The sequence below is a fragment of the Chlamydotis macqueenii genome, chromosome 1, assembly GCF_036417535.1.
Source record: "Chlamydotis macqueenii isolate bChlMac1 chromosome 1, bChlMac1.mat, whole genome shotgun sequence".
Lineage (NCBI taxonomy): Eukaryota > Metazoa > Chordata > Aves > Otidiformes > Otididae > Chlamydotis > Chlamydotis macqueenii.
The window spans coordinates 13562349-13578869 of record NC_141556.1 but is presented as its reverse complement, the minus strand read 5'-3'; the positions used below and the strand labels follow the sequence as shown (position 1 = coordinate 13578869).

The 16521-nt window shown below is 42.0% G+C and overlaps 1 protein-coding gene across 2 annotated transcripts in view; it reads right to left on the bottom strand.

Moving 5' to 3' along the window:
* GSAP (gamma-secretase activating protein) overlaps positions 1 to 14712 on the bottom strand; it is a 48480-nt gene extending 33768 nt beyond the window's left edge. The window contains exons 1-9 of one of the 2 annotated variants that reach the window (XM_086745937.1): positions 14559 to 14712; positions 10883 to 10956; positions 6571 to 6627; positions 5799 to 5868; positions 5326 to 5382; positions 5105 to 5193; positions 4619 to 4688; positions 2332 to 2381; positions 906 to 1010 (exon numbers count right to left, since the gene is read on the bottom strand). In XM_086745937.1, the coding sequence (XP_086602063.1) occupies positions 906 to 1010; positions 2332 to 2381; positions 4619 to 4688; positions 5105 to 5193; positions 5326 to 5382; positions 5799 to 5868; positions 6571 to 6627; positions 10883 to 10956; positions 14559 to 14643 (657 nt within the window). In that variant the 5' untranslated portion in view covers positions 14644 to 14712. The remainder of the gene's footprint in view (positions 1 to 905; positions 1011 to 2331; positions 2382 to 4618; positions 4689 to 5104; positions 5194 to 5325; positions 5383 to 5798; positions 5869 to 6570; positions 6628 to 10882; positions 10957 to 14558) is intronic. The other variant, XM_086745944.1, reaches the window with a different exon arrangement.
* Positions 14713 to 16521: the final 1809 nt, after the last annotated feature.

Below are 16521 nucleotides of genomic sequence, written 5' to 3'. Positions count from 1 at the left end.
AAAAGTGACTGGATACTCCACACCACTCTCCCCACTCAACCCGCTTTGCTAAGAGATATGCAGAAGTTAGGGGACAAAAGACAACTTTAAAAACCACATATAACCCCCCACAACAGCACTATGACATGTTTCCTTCCTGTCCCAGATCATTATCTGCCAATCATCTATAAATGCGTGGGCCCTCACTTGAAGCACAGCATTACATGACACACACACACACAGAGATACATTCTAGAAAGTTAAAAAAAAAAAACTTTTTGCATAACTACCTATACAGCAAAAGGAACCGTATCTTATTTTGACTGGTTCAAAAATGGTACCTCAGAAACAAAAACAGGAATACATTTCTCCATCACAGTTCACTTCCTGTTATTTCCTAACCCTCTTATTTTTTTGTAGCTAAGAAGAGTTAAGAAAAATCAATTTTCATTTACATAGAGTACATCAAGTGCAAATAGTCCCTCAGACAAGACAAAACAAAAAAAAAATCCCAAACCCAAAGAGCTTCAGCATTTCTACCCCAGAACCTGCCCTCATACGGTCACTCAGTAAGTCTGTGTACAAAATACTTTTGAGATGTGAATTCTCTAGAACTAAAGCATTATACTAATGACAGTTTTTGGTAGATCTAGATCCTTTTGAACAAAGACCTTTTTAAAGTCAAAAAACCTAACAAATACACTGTTTTTTTACAGAAAGGCCTAAGACCACCAGTCTTCCTGCAGTTTAGTATGCTCAAATAGCAGTTAAGGCAAGTCTGGCCTTTGCTTTAGGTTGAGGCAGGAACAAGACAGACTAAAACCATAATGAAAAATAAAACTCGTGCTATTATTGCCACCCACACTCAAAACTATACTGTCATGAGACAGGCAGGAACAAAACTACTAGAATGACTTTCATCTCACCTTTGGAACAATGTAGAAGAGTCTTTGTTCCACCATATCCCATTGAGCCCAAATGAGATCATCTGCAACTCTGGCTCTTGGAAGCTGACCCGAGTTCTGAATCACCTAAAGGGAAAGAAAGAGTATTGGAAGTTGTCAAATAAGCTTCTCTAACAATTACACACAGTCTGTGCTTCAAAAGCACAGAAAAGCAATGACAGAAGAGATGCAAATACTAAGGTGCTTGAAGGGAATATGCTACTTTTTAGCTGCACAAAGTCCACCTTCATTGTGTGCAAGGTGCTCAGATTGAAGAGATCAGAGGCACAGTTTTCAGGGTACACCTGATATCAAATATTTTCTTTAAGATTTCCTTGCTTGCAAGAAATTCAGCACTTAAGCTGGTCCAAACAAATAAAGAAAATCAGACAGCACTCTTCACTATAGAGAAGGGGAGAAGACTGAAATACCCCAGTCAGTTCACAACCAGCTACATGAATATTGAAGGAAGATGCATTAGCTCCAAAAGGGATTTCTGTCCAAAGTCTGAGCCACGTGACAGAGCACCAGCAGTAGGGAACGGGCTAGAATTGTGGAAAACTGCTGGGATTGTATAAATGCACTCTTGAAAGATGTAGGGAGATTTAATGTCAACCAAAACAAATCTGCTTGTTAGAAGGACATCGGATTCACCTGCTTTTTCTGATTACGCTCTTAGTCTTTACTCCACTACTGTAGTCTAGCATACAAAACCCCTCTACTTTAAAAGCAATGACAAACTTTGAGAAAACCATGAAAGTTCAAAATGACTGAAAAATCAGGACCTTAACTTCTCCCAAGCCTACATTTATCTCCATAAAGTGAAATATTGGCTTTTGTAAAACAATTTTTTGCTATATTAGATGCTATATTACTTATTGCTATAATAAGTACTTTAAGCAAAGAATCCACAAGTTGTTGAAGAGAAATTAATGCAAAAAAAAAAAAAAAAAAGGACAAAGATGAGGAGAAAAAGAGATTGGAATATTCACACTACTTGAAGTGTATCTAAGTTTTATGTCTTTTGTTTGCTTGCTTGTTTGTTAAACGAATCCTTTACTGGGACACACAGGCTCCCAAAAGGCAAAGTTAGGAACTTGACTCTGCTAATATTTCAAATGGTTTAAAAATATATACACATACGTTTACTCCCAACTTCGAACATGCAGACACATTCAGCAATAAAGAAAAAAGAATAAAATAAGTAACTTTCCTCATCGATTACATAGTATACAGGTTTTCCATTCAGCTTTACAATTAGCAGCATGAGCTGCCATACTATCAACACTTTTTAAATACAATTTGTGTTGCCCAAATATAAAACTACAAAAAGTTAACTAAAATTACAGATGTTTAAATTTTCAATTAAAGCAAACAAACTCAAACCCCAAGATTTTTCAAGTCTTACCACTTTGTGTTCTTCTTCTGCAACAACACAAATGTCAAATTGTTCAACATCTTTAAAATACACAAAAAAAAAACCCCAATCATTACAAACGTACATTTTCATATGCTTTTATACAGCTTATTAAACAGTCTCACCCCTTAGAATGTTGTAAAAACACATTTAAGCCAGGAAAGTTCAACTTAGTGTAAGAGGAAATCTGTGATATACTAACACAGATGCCTATGCAGAGATCTGGCCTCTCTTCCTTTCCTGAGCCGAGGGAAGAACCCCCTCATAGAAACTGCCCACGTAGTGCTCTGTCCACGTCAGCATAGTATTGCCAGCAAGATTGCTAACTGAAACATGCCAAACCAAGCCAAGGAGTGTGTTTATAAATAAAGAGCATGCACAGCTGCACGCCTGTGCCCAAGACTACATCCTAGCCCTGTTTCAATTCCTAGCATGAATACTACAGTTCTTTCCCACGCAAAATTCCTAGAAGTGGTTGGTAGTTTGCCTATGCAAAGGGTGCAAGATTCACCCAGTAGATGTTTGTTCTGGTTTTGTTAGTGAGGGGGGGCCTAAGGTGGTAGCTTCTGTAGGAAACTGCTAGAAGTCGCTCCCCTTTGTTCAGTGGACTCGGCCGGGTCTAGGGCGGACCCGCTGCTGGCCAAGGCCGAGCCAACTGGTAGCAGAATGTCCCGTGATAACGCCTCTGCGATAACGTATTTAAGTAGGGGAAAACAGAAAAAAAAAAAGGGAGAGAAGATGTGAAGCAGCTGAGCGGGGGGCAGAGAGGGGGAGGCGCGAGCCTCATGGGCCTTGCAGGCCTCACCCTCTGGCCTCCCGCCGGGCAGCCGACTGGGCCCAACTCGGCCCGGCCTGGCTGCAAGAAGTGGAGAGGAGATGAGAAGTGAATAAGATGTAAAAAGGATCCTGAGAGGCGTCTGCCAGCCTGTTGTGAGGAACGGCTGCAGACACCAAGGTCAGTGAAGAAGGAGGGGGAGGAGTAATACGGCTCCTGGCCAAGATTCCTCTGCAACTCGTGGTGAAGACCATGGTGGAGCAGGTTGTCCCCCTGCAGCCCATGGAGGTCCACGGAGGGGCAGAGATCCACCTGCAGCCCGTGGAAGACCCCACGCCGGAGCAGGTGGAGGCCTGAAGGAGGCTGTGGCCCATGGAGGGCCCGCTGGGACAGCTGTTCTAGAGGGACTGCACCCGTGGAAGAGATGACCCACGCCGGAGCAGTTTCACGAAGGACTGTGGCCCGTGGGAGGGACCCCACGCTGGAGCAGAAGAGGAATGCGAGGAGTTCTTCCCCCGACGATGATACAGCGGCGTAAAACAACACGTGATGAACTGACCGCGACCCCCATTCCCTTTCCCCCCCCCGTGCCGCTCGGGAGGGGAAGGTAGTAGAGATAATGTTAAGCTTGGGAAGAGGGAGGGGTGGGGGGGAGGTTATCTTGTTCCCTGTCTCATTCTCCTGCTAATTTTAGAAATAAATGAATAGTTTTCCCCAAGTCGAGTCTGTTTTGCCCGTGATGGTAACTTTAAGGATTTCTCCCCGTCCTTATCTCAAACCTTGAGCTGTTTTTCTTATATCATCTCCTCCTATTCTCTCGGAGGGTGGGGGGAGCGAGAGACAGACTGCGTAGTCTGGTCGTGATCGGGGCTGAACTACGACAATGTTATAAACGTTTCTGACATAGTTCACAGCACTATGGGAATGTATTAGGTAAACTCTGCCCACCTAAGTCCAGCTACCTAAATGTTGGTGTCTAGCTTTGCAGAGAAGATGAGCCTCTCCAAAAAGATGGGAAAAGCGATCTCACTCTATAATACAGTGAAAAACAAGAGGGATAAACGGCCTTTTCCAAGTATCCGCCTCTATCCATTCCCTCCCATTAGATTAGGCTGAACATACAAGGTTAGCTGAATCCAAGGAACTGTGGTCCTATTCTTATCCCACCTGTCACATGGTCAAATCACAAACCACCTCTCACAGTCAACTGATGTGCTCTGAATTTATACAGGTAGCTGTAAGTCTACTTTAGCTTTTTTAGAAATGAAGATGACTGATGAATGCATGAACTAAGTAAATAACTGCAGTCAAAGCAGGCCATTCTCCTAACATTGAAAATAATCCTATTAAGTGACACAGTTTTTGAAAGACATTCAGAACACCCAGAATAGCTCACACCCTTATTTTACCTTTTTTTCCCCATAAAAGCCTACCAAAAATAAAATCTATAATGATCATTTTCAAGCATAAAAGTGACAATGTACTTTCAAAATATTAACTCACAGTTATCTTCTGAAACTAGCAAGAGGCGACTTTCTGTAGAAGTATTCCTGCCTTCAACTGGATAAAGAAACTGCACAGAAAGTGTCACAAAAGTAAATAAATTACAAAAGTAATTTTGGAATGCTTACCTAAAATGTTGTGTTTTTTTTTTTAACTGGATATTTATATATTTTAAAATTAATACATGCACACAATGATATTTAATTAATAAATACAGCTATTATTACAGACTAATAGGTCTCAATCGCTCTAATTGCAAACTTTTGGAAACTGAACAGAAATAAAAAAGTACCCTTCATGTCTGAGAAATATTCTACATCAAATATTTTATGAAGTTTCTCATTTTTTTAATTCTATGAAGAAACATGGGCACACAAGCTCTGTCACAGCTGCAAGATAACATGAGATATTTCTGCACTCAACCGCTTTTTCACTCCAGTGTAGTGAATTTAAAAGGTTTATATTTAGATTAGTTGAATAACTTACCTGCACTCGAACACAGCTATCCACAGCCTTCAGGACTCTCACATTATTAATGGGATGAATTTCAATTAGCCAAGTTAAATACTTGGATACTGCAAAAAGAACACGTTTTAGATAAGATTCTTTTTTATACACAATTTTGTTTTCTAAACAGAAATCATGTGGAAAGAAAAGCAAAAGGGTACAATATTTCTAACAGTATTAAAACAATTCACTTGTAGTACCTGACTGTAATAGCCGACTTACTCTTTCTTCCTCTGTGTATTGATGGAAGCTGACCGCTACGGGAAAAAAACCCAACACAACCACAAGTGAGCATGAGTATTTGATATTAATCTTATTAAACATTCTTGGAGAACAAGCATCACAATTTTTTTTAACCAAAAACATATATGTTAAAGGAACAACGGAAGCTTTTCTGGATGTAAGAGACGTATATATACGTAAGGGGGAAGTGAACAAAGGGTCAGTATGTCTTAAGATTTTAGTTTCAATAAAACGGCAATATCGTTACAGCTGTGTCTCTATATTGTAACCTATATTATTTAGTGATGGATCCACTGAAATGGATAGAAAGTTGTGGGCAACATATGAGTCAAATCAGATTTAAGTAATTCTAGACTCAAATGTGTCATCCTATTAAACTAAATCATCTTTATCATGACATTAAAAAATTAATGATAAAACACATATTTACCCAATAACGTCCTTTCATTGTTGACTGAACAACTGATTATGCGTAGATCCCTCTCAAACATATAGAGGTGCTATAGAGAAAGATATTAATGATAATAAATTATTTTTTTAACTATATAAAGAAAACCATCTAATTACTTCTCCTTAGGAAAACACTGCTGACCAATACACCAATTTTTAAAGCAAATCATTTCATGGCCAGAAGAATCATATTTCAAGCCTCATTCGTATCACTTCTCCTTTTTCTCATTTGTTTGTTTCTTACTGGTTCTTTTGACCTCTGTGTTGCCATTAGAGCAGCACAGCAGACCTTTATCTAAATACGAAATTTCACCCATTTCATACTGTTATGTGGACACCTGCAAAGGCCCGCTATCATGAGCCCAGACACTGAATTGCAGTACCTTCAGTTTTAGAATAATTTCTTACAAATAGTAGCAGCAAATGGACTCAGGGTACACACATAACAAAGAAAACCCAGAACATTTACTTCTTAGCACAGATGTTCAGTGTGAACAGGAGTGGAAAGGGCTTGAATTAGTTGCTGAGAAATAAAGATGGCAGATGTGATTCTTTACCACTCCCAAGTCATTCAGATGTTCTGTAACGTTCTGCATCTTAATACTACTGAGCATTATTTGAATACCTTCTAGGTCCCTCCTCTGTGTCAAACAGGCATATACTCTTTAAGTACATAACAGTGTTACAAGGCATCAAAATCGGAAACACTACAGCACTGTCTTCACCAGGGTAAAGCATGGTATTGCTCTCACCTCATTTTGTTTAGTCTGAAGATCATACAATCCAATGTGAGTATTTCTCTGATTTCCCTATGGATGAAAACAAATTAGCACTGGCAACATACATATATGCAAAGTTAAACATCGTTTTTAATTTTCTCCTATCTTCCTCCCCTCTCCTCCCCCCATCTCCTGACACACATCCTCACACACTTCCCTGTCCTGTAATACAGACAGTAATTATCTAATTCCAAGAAAGGAAGGCAAGAAACAGAACAAAGATTTTTTTTTCTTTTTTTTTTTCCTTTTAGAACACATGGGATAAAGCTGAAATGCGGCCAATCCACAGCCCACAAGCCATTGCATAAACCAAGTGCCTCTCTCACTTTCATTCTAAACTGGCTTTAGTTATAAGCAGAAGGGCCAGGAAGAGAGACGTCTGCACAGGAATGAAAGAGGATGCTATGGTCCCTGGAAGATTTAAAGATGGTATTCCAAACTTCACCAACTCAGTGGGTCTTTGCTCCAAAAAGAAGCATAGAAACATCAAACATCAGCAAACACAGCTTCCAGTGACCTGGCTGCAGGCTGGAAAAAAAAGGATTTCAGCTCTGCCCCAGGAAATGATTGTTTGAAAGCTAAATATATTTCACAAGCTCAGATGACACCACTAGCCTGCTGCCTTTGAAAAGAAACATAACACGCATCCTTTCTAGCTTATTGATAACAACATACAATGACTTTGTTTAGGGTACTTCTAAGACTATACAACTCAAAACTTTTCTTCTTGGTAATTTTTACCATGCTTTAATATTTTTTTTTATTAAAATAAATTCTGCATGGCAGCATATGTCGTATATCAAATCAAGCTGAACTCCATTAATGTACTGTAAGTATAGGCACTAAATTACTAAACTGTTGAAATTCAATCCAGCCACACAGGCTTGTACTCAAACAGTGAGCATCATTGTTTTTAACTACAGGTTGGGGGGAGAGGGGAGAAACCTGTGGTTATTTACAAAGTTAAGGCATCTTGCTTTGTGAAGTTAAAACAAAAGTCTGAGTATTCTATTCCTAAGGAGTCTATTTCTGAGTGTCTCATTATCATTGTGGCAACGACAAAAGTCTTTGACTTCTGATTTAAACATGGAAAACAAAATGTCTTTATATCAAGATACAGGCTTCAGGCCCACTAATTTAAGGTTAAGCAAGTGCTTTCACAAAAAAAAAAAACAAAACCAAAAAAAAAAACCAAACCAAAACAAAAAAAAAACCATTCTTTTTAAGTGTGTCTGAAATGTTAACATCCTCTGTGCTTTGCTACTGAAAAATATATTTCACAAGACTGGTAACAGGACTACATCAGTGGCCATATGTGTACACAAGCTAATATGCTTGTTTTCACATTTACTCTAAAGATTCTTGTATTGCCTTGCAAAATAGAAGTGCTGACACTAGAATTCACTTCTGTTAAAAATATCTTTCTTTATACCAAGTATCAATGCCAAAAAAGGCAGACACTTTCAAAACTAAAGTACAACACAATACTCTAAAATAAGCTTGAAAATAAAGCTCATTTTTCACCTTCCCCTGACTTCAGGCAGAATGCACTTGGTTTTCTTCCACTTAGCAGACAAAGGCGGTTTTCTATTTGCATCTATGAGGAAACAAGCCAGGGTAGCTCCGTTTAGTTTACATCCTTGTTTGTGCACTATTCTCACTGACAATGTCACTGTTAAAGTTTGCTGCTATAAAACCAACAGGAAAGGCTCAGACATATAGCTGTGACTTGAACAAGTCGTAGCTCATTAGTTATAAATAGTTTGTCACGAATGGCGGGGGGAGAGAGAGAAAAAGACAGATATTAAACTGCCTTAACAGCTCAGTAAGATCTGTAGTTTGCTAGAAGTTGTAATTACATTGTGATTTCTCCAATGTAAGTTTAAGGAAACAGAAGGACTGGCTGCAGACACTAAAATCAGACTGTTTTCCCCAGGTAAGCTTCCCAGTGTGACAATGTATATTAGGAGAATAGAATAGCAAAGTGCAAAGAATACTTCTATTTCAGAACAAGTTTGTAAAAATTTTTAAAAAGTGTCAAATTGGGGCCTAAAACTACTTGTCATTAGCTAAGATAGATACACCAAGACTTCTTTTTCTTCTATGTAAAGATGAATGGATACTTATCTTAAAAGGTTTGCCGTTAACTCCAAACCCACAGAACTATACCCTCACGTTGCACACGGACTGTTTCAGAAAAGGAAGCAATTGGATTGAATCCTTGTTAAGTCAGTAGTTAAGTGTAAAAAGATAGACATACACACAAAGTTCTCCCAGTACTTGCTGGTTTTTAGCATTCTGCTCTTGAGAGAGAGGAAGAAAAAAAATTCAGTCCTACTTTAAGGTACCATGGTCCAAGGTGTGACTGCAGCTGACAGAGACATAACTAACGTAACAAAAAGTGCAGACACCACAAAGGCACAGCACTAGCAGCCTGTTCAGGACTCTGGGTGAGTGCTATGCAGCTACAGCCTGGGTGGCCACATGTGCTCCTACCAATATACAAGCCACCCAGACTAACAGGAGCCTTGAGGCAGACATACCCACATGTTCTTATCAAGCATGCAGACTAATGTGGAGGTGTTGACTCTCAACAACATCAACAGCATCTAACCAACACTTTCAGCTGATGGGCAGAATTTTTATTGATCCAAGAAAGAAATGTGTACCACACACTATCAACAACTTCTCTCTGGGAGAAGCATTATATAGTTAATGCAGTATCACCTTAAGACACATTTGTTCTTTGTGAGAAGACTCCAGGAAGTATCTTCCAGCTTGCCCACTAGCAAGTGTAAAAAACACTTACAGTAGAAGCAAACAAAATATGCTAGCACCCTCCCCAACAGAAGAATAAATAGATGCTGGTTCTTCAGCAGGCTCACTCACTCAGGAGAAAGAGATCAGACTACTTTATCACGGTAAGAAAACAGAAAAAGAAGCAGCACCAGCATCTCCTTTGGGATGGAATTTGAGAGGTGAAAACTTCAGTACAGCTGTGCAGTTTTCTAGTTTCAGTTCTCAGGCTTTGTCATCCAGCTGTTTCTACCACACAGGCTGCAGAAGCTACTTTATTCCCAAAATCACAAAAGAGAAGCTACAGTGAACATTTTCAGTGACTTCCTGTAGACTTTACCTCTAGGTTCGGGGAACTAAGCCTAGGTGTTTAAACCCTGCCTCAGGTGTTTAAATGCACCCTCTCAAGTCATTGGCCTATTCAGTCAATGGAGGCCAGTGGATATTTGTCCACCTCCTCCACCCCACACACCTCCTTCCAAAGTACCGGCTACAAGTAGCCAGTTCTCTAAACTCCAACAACTATTTTGACCAGATCCCTACTGACTACAGCAGGATCTTAAGACACCTAGCTCGCAGGAAGACATCTACATTTAGATGTGTGAACCTCGAGCTACAATTCATCCCTCGTGTCAGCTGCAAGAGCCTGAACAGCATACAAAGCAGTTGGACTCTGCTGTCAGAAGCCCAAAAAGGCTTACTGTGAGATTCCATAGATGCTAGAAAGCAGCAGCATCACACATACACAGCACTAGACCTCCTGCTGGGAGCTAGATGGGTTACTTTCATTACGTCTGTCTAGAGTTTTGAGCAATGCAAAAAAAGACTTGACACATTATGTAGCGTTGGTTTTATGGTTACTGTTGTCTTTTACAGACTCTCCTCCCTATATTTGTACTAAAGGAAACATCCACCCACAGTTAAAGTATATTATACCTTTGTGAAGGCCTCACCTCTTCCCTTAACCCTAGGGAAGCTGGAGAGTTTTAGCATAGTTGAGCCAAAGAACGAAAGGCAGCCCTATTCTACTGGAGTCTGCTCCAATCTGCACTACCAAGAACCATGATCCTCCAGAATCCAGCTGAGACTACAGATTTCTCAGAGATGCACAGAAAAGAACCACAGCTTGTCTCATGAAGGGGAAACCTTCTCAAATAATTTTAAAATCTCTTGGAACTACAGGTGTTTCATCCCAAAAACTATACAAGTGCCACAGAGAGAAGAATCCCATGTTAAAAAGGACAGCTCTAGATACTTCAGGATATCAAATAAGCAACAGTTACTTCAGACTACCTGCAATAATGTTCTATAGACAAATCTTAAAGTAACAAAGAAGGCAGGAGCAGAGTTAGTGTTAGATAAATGGCATCTTAATATAGTCCTAACCCTCACTGCAAAAAATTTTAAACTCCAAGGACTCAATTAGGCACAGACACACATACGGTGTTATTCTCTGCTGTATTTTTCTTAAGTTCCGAGACAGACTTACCTTCCAGGTATAAATAATTTTTCCATTTCTTTCAACATTTACAATGTAGAGTGCCGATGAATTCTCAGAAGTATCTGAAATGATAAGTATCAAAATGCACAGGATTTTTATTTGAGCTGGCTCATCACACAATTTAAGCAAAGATACTAAATACTTTTTTACATATAAATACTTTTTTGTACATGCCAAAATGACTGCCTTCTGGAAAGAAAGAGAGAATATTTCTTATACCATGATTTAAATTTGATAAACTTAAACACAAAATAGTTAAGGGGTTTCAAAACACACAGGAAATAATTATTTATGTAAACTCCTAACTCTTCATTACAATTGTGACTCTAATGGCCACTACCTTTTGTGACGAAAATGGAATGTTTTTTTACAGTCTTCTATTCACAGAGGGGGGAAAAAAAACCCCTGCATTTATCCACTACACACAACCTGGAGTTCAAACAGTTAAGTTGCACTCCAATTCTCAAAACACTACAGGGAGATTGAAGTAGCCTGAGGAAAGTGTCACTTGCTTCCACCTGCCCCTTCAGCATTGCAAAGGAATGCCTGGGAATAAACTACATCTTCAGAGGTTAGTTCTATACTACCACCCCCACAAAAAAAAAAAAAAGCAACAAAAAAAAAACCCCAAGAACCAAAAGAGTAAGCACTCTCTGTGTGTGCGCGTATGTATATGCAACATACCTATAGGTATGAAGGAATTAAGCAATGCAGGACAAGAGATATGACGTGGGGTGTTGAATGAAAGAGCACGGTTAAAGGGGAAACAGATGAGCAGGAAGCAAGGATGGACACAGAAAGAGAAGAGCACATCTAGACGAAGCAGCAGAAATACAAAGTAAAGGAAAATATCAGAAAAAAAAAAGATAAAATATCATACTCTAAGTGACAAAAATGCATGTTTTCCTGATGCTGCTTTTCTGTTTTCTAATCACTGCAGCCACCAAAAATGTGCAGGTGTAACTTTCACTAAAAGTAGAAAATTTGCCCTTAAGGTTGAGAGGTGCATGGTTGGTCCTAGTTTTAAGATAAGGTAGCCTGTGGTTCAGTAAGCATCAACAAAAAGAATTCTCCACAACTCTCGGTAAGCATTTAGTCAAGTTCAACACTATTTACTTCGAAGTTATCACAAAGCATTGATAGAAGACGTGTGAAACTTCATTTCACAAGCCTGATATTATAAACTGGCTTGTACAGCTTGCAGTGATAAGGGAAACAAAAAAACAACAGATTTTCAAGTATTACCAGAATGAAATTAGTTCTGTATTTTGTTGTGGGAGGACAATGAAAATCTTCAGGGTACATTTAACAATGCATCACTTTCTACTGGTTTCAGATCACTCAAAGTACACTACAATACCACCACATTAGGGCTAGGCAGTGACGACTGATAAAGTCTCAGACAACCATATATTCTGTTCTTTTAGTGAAAACTTCCTGGAATTTAACCACCACCTCAGACTTTCAAGATGAGTACTACAGTCTCCATACTTCTCTCTTATAAAAGACTTCATCAGAACAGAATTTAGCTAGAGAAGAAGGTCCTCAAGACAACTCCATGACAATGAATTTCTCTATAACCCAATGCAGAGATCTTAAAGGTGTTGAAAAAATTCCGTGTCAAAAGAGTTTCATGCCACTGAAACATTGTCAGTGAGAATATGAAGCCAAACAAGAAGTGGCAATCACCTCTGCCCTTGGAAAGTACTGCAGTAAAACTCTGCACATAGAATTACAACTTCTTCCTCATCCTCACAGCTGAGTTGAGCTGAGCAGATGAAGGCCTGCAAAGAACCAACCCAACCTGCCTGCCCAGCAAACAACTCTTATCAACATATGCAGGAGAACGCAAAGTTTGATTTCCTGAAGGACATTACGTGCAGCTTGTACAAAAATAAGTGGAATAAAGAGAACAAGGCTGGTTGAATAAAGAGAACAAGGCTGGTTCTCTTGAGTTGCCGCTCCCCTCCCATCATCAGAGCTACTCCCAGCTCTCACACAACTAGAAATTCTCACACACTATCAAGGGCTTTCAAGTCCTCAGGAAAGAAAAGAATAAATATGAATAACCATAACATCTGAAATCACTGACACAAAAATATCACGACTCCTAAAAAATTACTTGCTTTCTGTGAATAGATATTTCTTTGATGTTTAAATGAATCTTTTCAAATTCCTACCTCCCACCTTGACATTCCTAATACAACAGCCCTACATCAGGGGAAAAAATGTCAGTATACACAGACAAAAGTTGAAATGTGATACAGCAACACTGGTAACTGATCACACGTATCTTCCAATCTAGATTTGTCTGATTCTGTATTATCTGAGTCATTTACTGAACGAAGAGTCTGTATTACATTTTAAAAAGCTGAACACGATTGCTCCTTTCCCAAACACAAGTCAGCACCATTTTGAAATCATAGAATGGTTTGGGTTGGAAGGGACCTTTAAAGGTCATCTAGTCCAACCCCCCTGCAAGGAGCAGGGACATCTCCAACCAGATCAGGTTGCTCAGAGCCCCATCCAACCTGGCCTTAAATGTTTCCAGATCGTTGCGATATAAATTGATTAATTGACTCATTTAATTAATCACAGATGCATTGATAAATTCATAGATGAATTGATTATGTGTGGAGAATTTCAGAATTTTACTTCTAACCCCTTCAGTACACCATTCAACAGTTGTCCAGTAAACTATCTAGTATATGTAAAATAATTTTTAACAGATTTTGTAACTGGTGGAGGGTAAATAATTTTCTTTTATAAAACAAAAAAAAAAGCTGATACCTTCTGGTTTACCCCCAGACAAGTTCTTATGAAACTATTTGATAACAGCCCTTCAACATTGGGGGAAGTTAAATATTTTTAGTTAATTCAAAGCAATCAAAGGAGTTGAGGTTTCAAGCTCATCACATGGTGCACCAATGACCATCTATTTCTACGGAAGTAATATTTTTTTTTATTTTTAGATTTTCCATCAGTTTCTGAAAAGCAGAACTGAGCCATCTGTCCTGCAGATGAATGAGAACAAACACAAGCAAAAAACCTCAGGGGCATGAATACAGTGGGGTCGTTCTTTTTTTTTTTTTTCCAACCACTAGATCGAGCGCTCGCTACGCCAATTATCGCACACTGCTGTGACAGCTAACACTTAGTCTAATTTTAACGAGCACTCATTTACCACGTAGATGGAGGTGTTTGGGTGTCGTGCCTCCCAGCCCCACGAAAGGAGAGTAGCGTGGGAGTCACGCCAGAAGCCTTTTTTGGAGGGGGGGCGGGATAATAAAAAAACCCCATGCGTGAAGAAGCAAGAAGGAACAAGCCGCGGAGCGCAGCAGACGTGCAGAAGTGCTCTCGGCATGTGAGAGGCTCCTGGAAGGCACCGCACTTCCCCGCCTCAAGCACCCCGGGCACAGGGCCCTGAGGGACGAGGCCCCCGCGGCCGCTCACCCCCCGCCCCCGCTCCGCGGGGGATACTCCGCCGCCATTACCCCCGACCCCCGTGGGTCTCGCCCCAGGCCCGGCTCCTCCGCCGGCGGCAGATCGGAGGGCAGCGCATGGAGGCGGCTGGGAGCCGGCGGAGAGAAGGAGGGGGAGATCTTCTCGGCCCCCCCCGCCGCAGCGGAGCCCGCCGGCGCAGCACCGCCCGCCGCGGCGTTACCTAGAGCCGCGGCCCAACCCCGCGCCGCCAGCCAGGGGGCCACATCCCTCTGCAGATCAAACTCGGCTACCAGGTGAAGCAGCATAGCGACCGCCTCTCGCCCCAGCCCGCCGGGGACGCGGGGCGGCCCCCAGCCCAGCACGGAACCGCTCCACTCAGGTCGCCAGAGATCCCCGCCCCACCACACCGGCCGCTGCGAGGAGGCCGCCGCCACGGGCCCGCCCGCTCGGGCCACCCATTGGGCGCAGCGGGTGTCACTCAGCTGGTGGCGGCGCGGAGTGGCTGAGCGCGCTGCCACCTCCCTCTGCCCTCCTCACCCGGCGGCGGGACGGGGCAGGGCGGGCTGGCCGAAGGGTTCCGGCGGTGCCGGTGCCGGTGCCGCTCAAGGGGCGGGTGGTTTTCCGCTTCCTACTGGGAGACGGGAGCGGCGGGGGCAGCGCCACAGAGCCCCGCCGCGGGGGGCACGCTGCGCGCGGGTGGCCGGGGGGCTGCAGGGGGAGTCGAAGACCCTCGTTTGCCCGTTGGAGCAGGCGCGCGGGCTCCTGCTGGAAGAAGGGGCGATCCTTCTGCAGCCGCCCCCACTGGGTGACTCACAGCGACTTCAGCGGCTGTCTGTGGGGGAGATCTGGTGCCAAGCTTCAGCTGCACACTGTCCACTGACCGGAAGGCCCCAGTCATCTGTTACGCTCTTTGCCCTCCCCCTGGAAGCATTAGGCGTTTTCCAGAATTTCTAGCAGCATTCCTGTTTTCTGAGATTGTGCACTTTGCAATTGCTTGTTGAATAGATTGAGTCTCTGTGCAAATGGCTTTGGCAGAACTCAGGATGTCCTCTTGGACTAGACCTGGCCTGATCCTACTTTTCATCTGTCTGCTAGCAAAGGAGATAAAGCTTAGTGTAATCATAGAATGGTTAGGGTTGGAAGAGACCTTCAAAGGTCGTCTAGACCAACCCCCCTGCAAGCAGCAAGGACATCTCCAACCAGATCAGGTTGCTCAGAGCCTCACCCAACCTGGCCTTGAATGTTCCACGGATGGGGCATCTACCATCTCTCTGGGCAACCTGTCCCAGTGTTTCACCACCCTCATCATAAAAATTTATTTCCTTATATCTAGTCTAAATCTACCCTCTTTTAGTTTAAAACCATTGTTTAAAACCCCTTGTCCTATCACAACAGACCCTGCTAAAAAGTTTCTCCCTGTCTTTCCTGTAGGCCCCCTTGAGGTACTGGAAGGTGGCTATAAGGTCTCCTTGGAGCCTTCTCTTCTCCAGGCTGAACAGCCTCAACTGTCTCAGCCTGTCCTCATAGGAGAGGTGCTCCAGCCCTCTCGTCTTCATGGTCCTCCTCTGGACTCGCGCCAACAGGTCCATGTCCTTCTTATGCTGGAGGCTCCCTAGCTGGATGCAGTACTCCAGGCGAGGTCTCATGAGAGCAGAGCAGAGGGGCAGAATCACCTCCCTCGACCTGCTGGACATGCTTCTTTTAATGCAGCCCAGGATACAGTTGGCTTTCTGGGCTGCAAGCGCACATTGCCAACTCATGTTGATCTTCTCATCCACCAGTACCCCAAGTTCTTCTTCTTGGGGCTTTATGTGGTTTGTTTGATTGAGGGGGGTTTTAGCTTTTGTAAATATTTGTAGTGCTGATAAGATGCTACTCCATGGCTATCTATAGCCTGCCTGTAATTACCATTTCTCTTCTGACATGTGCTGCCTGATGTCAGCCAGCTAAAAGTGGCATAAAGGTGGATAGACTGTAAGGGCACGCACCAAGCTAGATACGTGCCAAGTACAGAATAGCTTGAGCCTGTTCTAAGAGGTAATCCAGTACCAAGTTTTTTCCCCTTACTGCTAAGCTTTGGAGCTATATAAAGACTAGATGAGAATCAGGTACGACTGCAAAATGCGGATGAAAGGCAAGTTGATAATCAAAATGCAAAGCAGACATATGCTTTGTCTCAAACT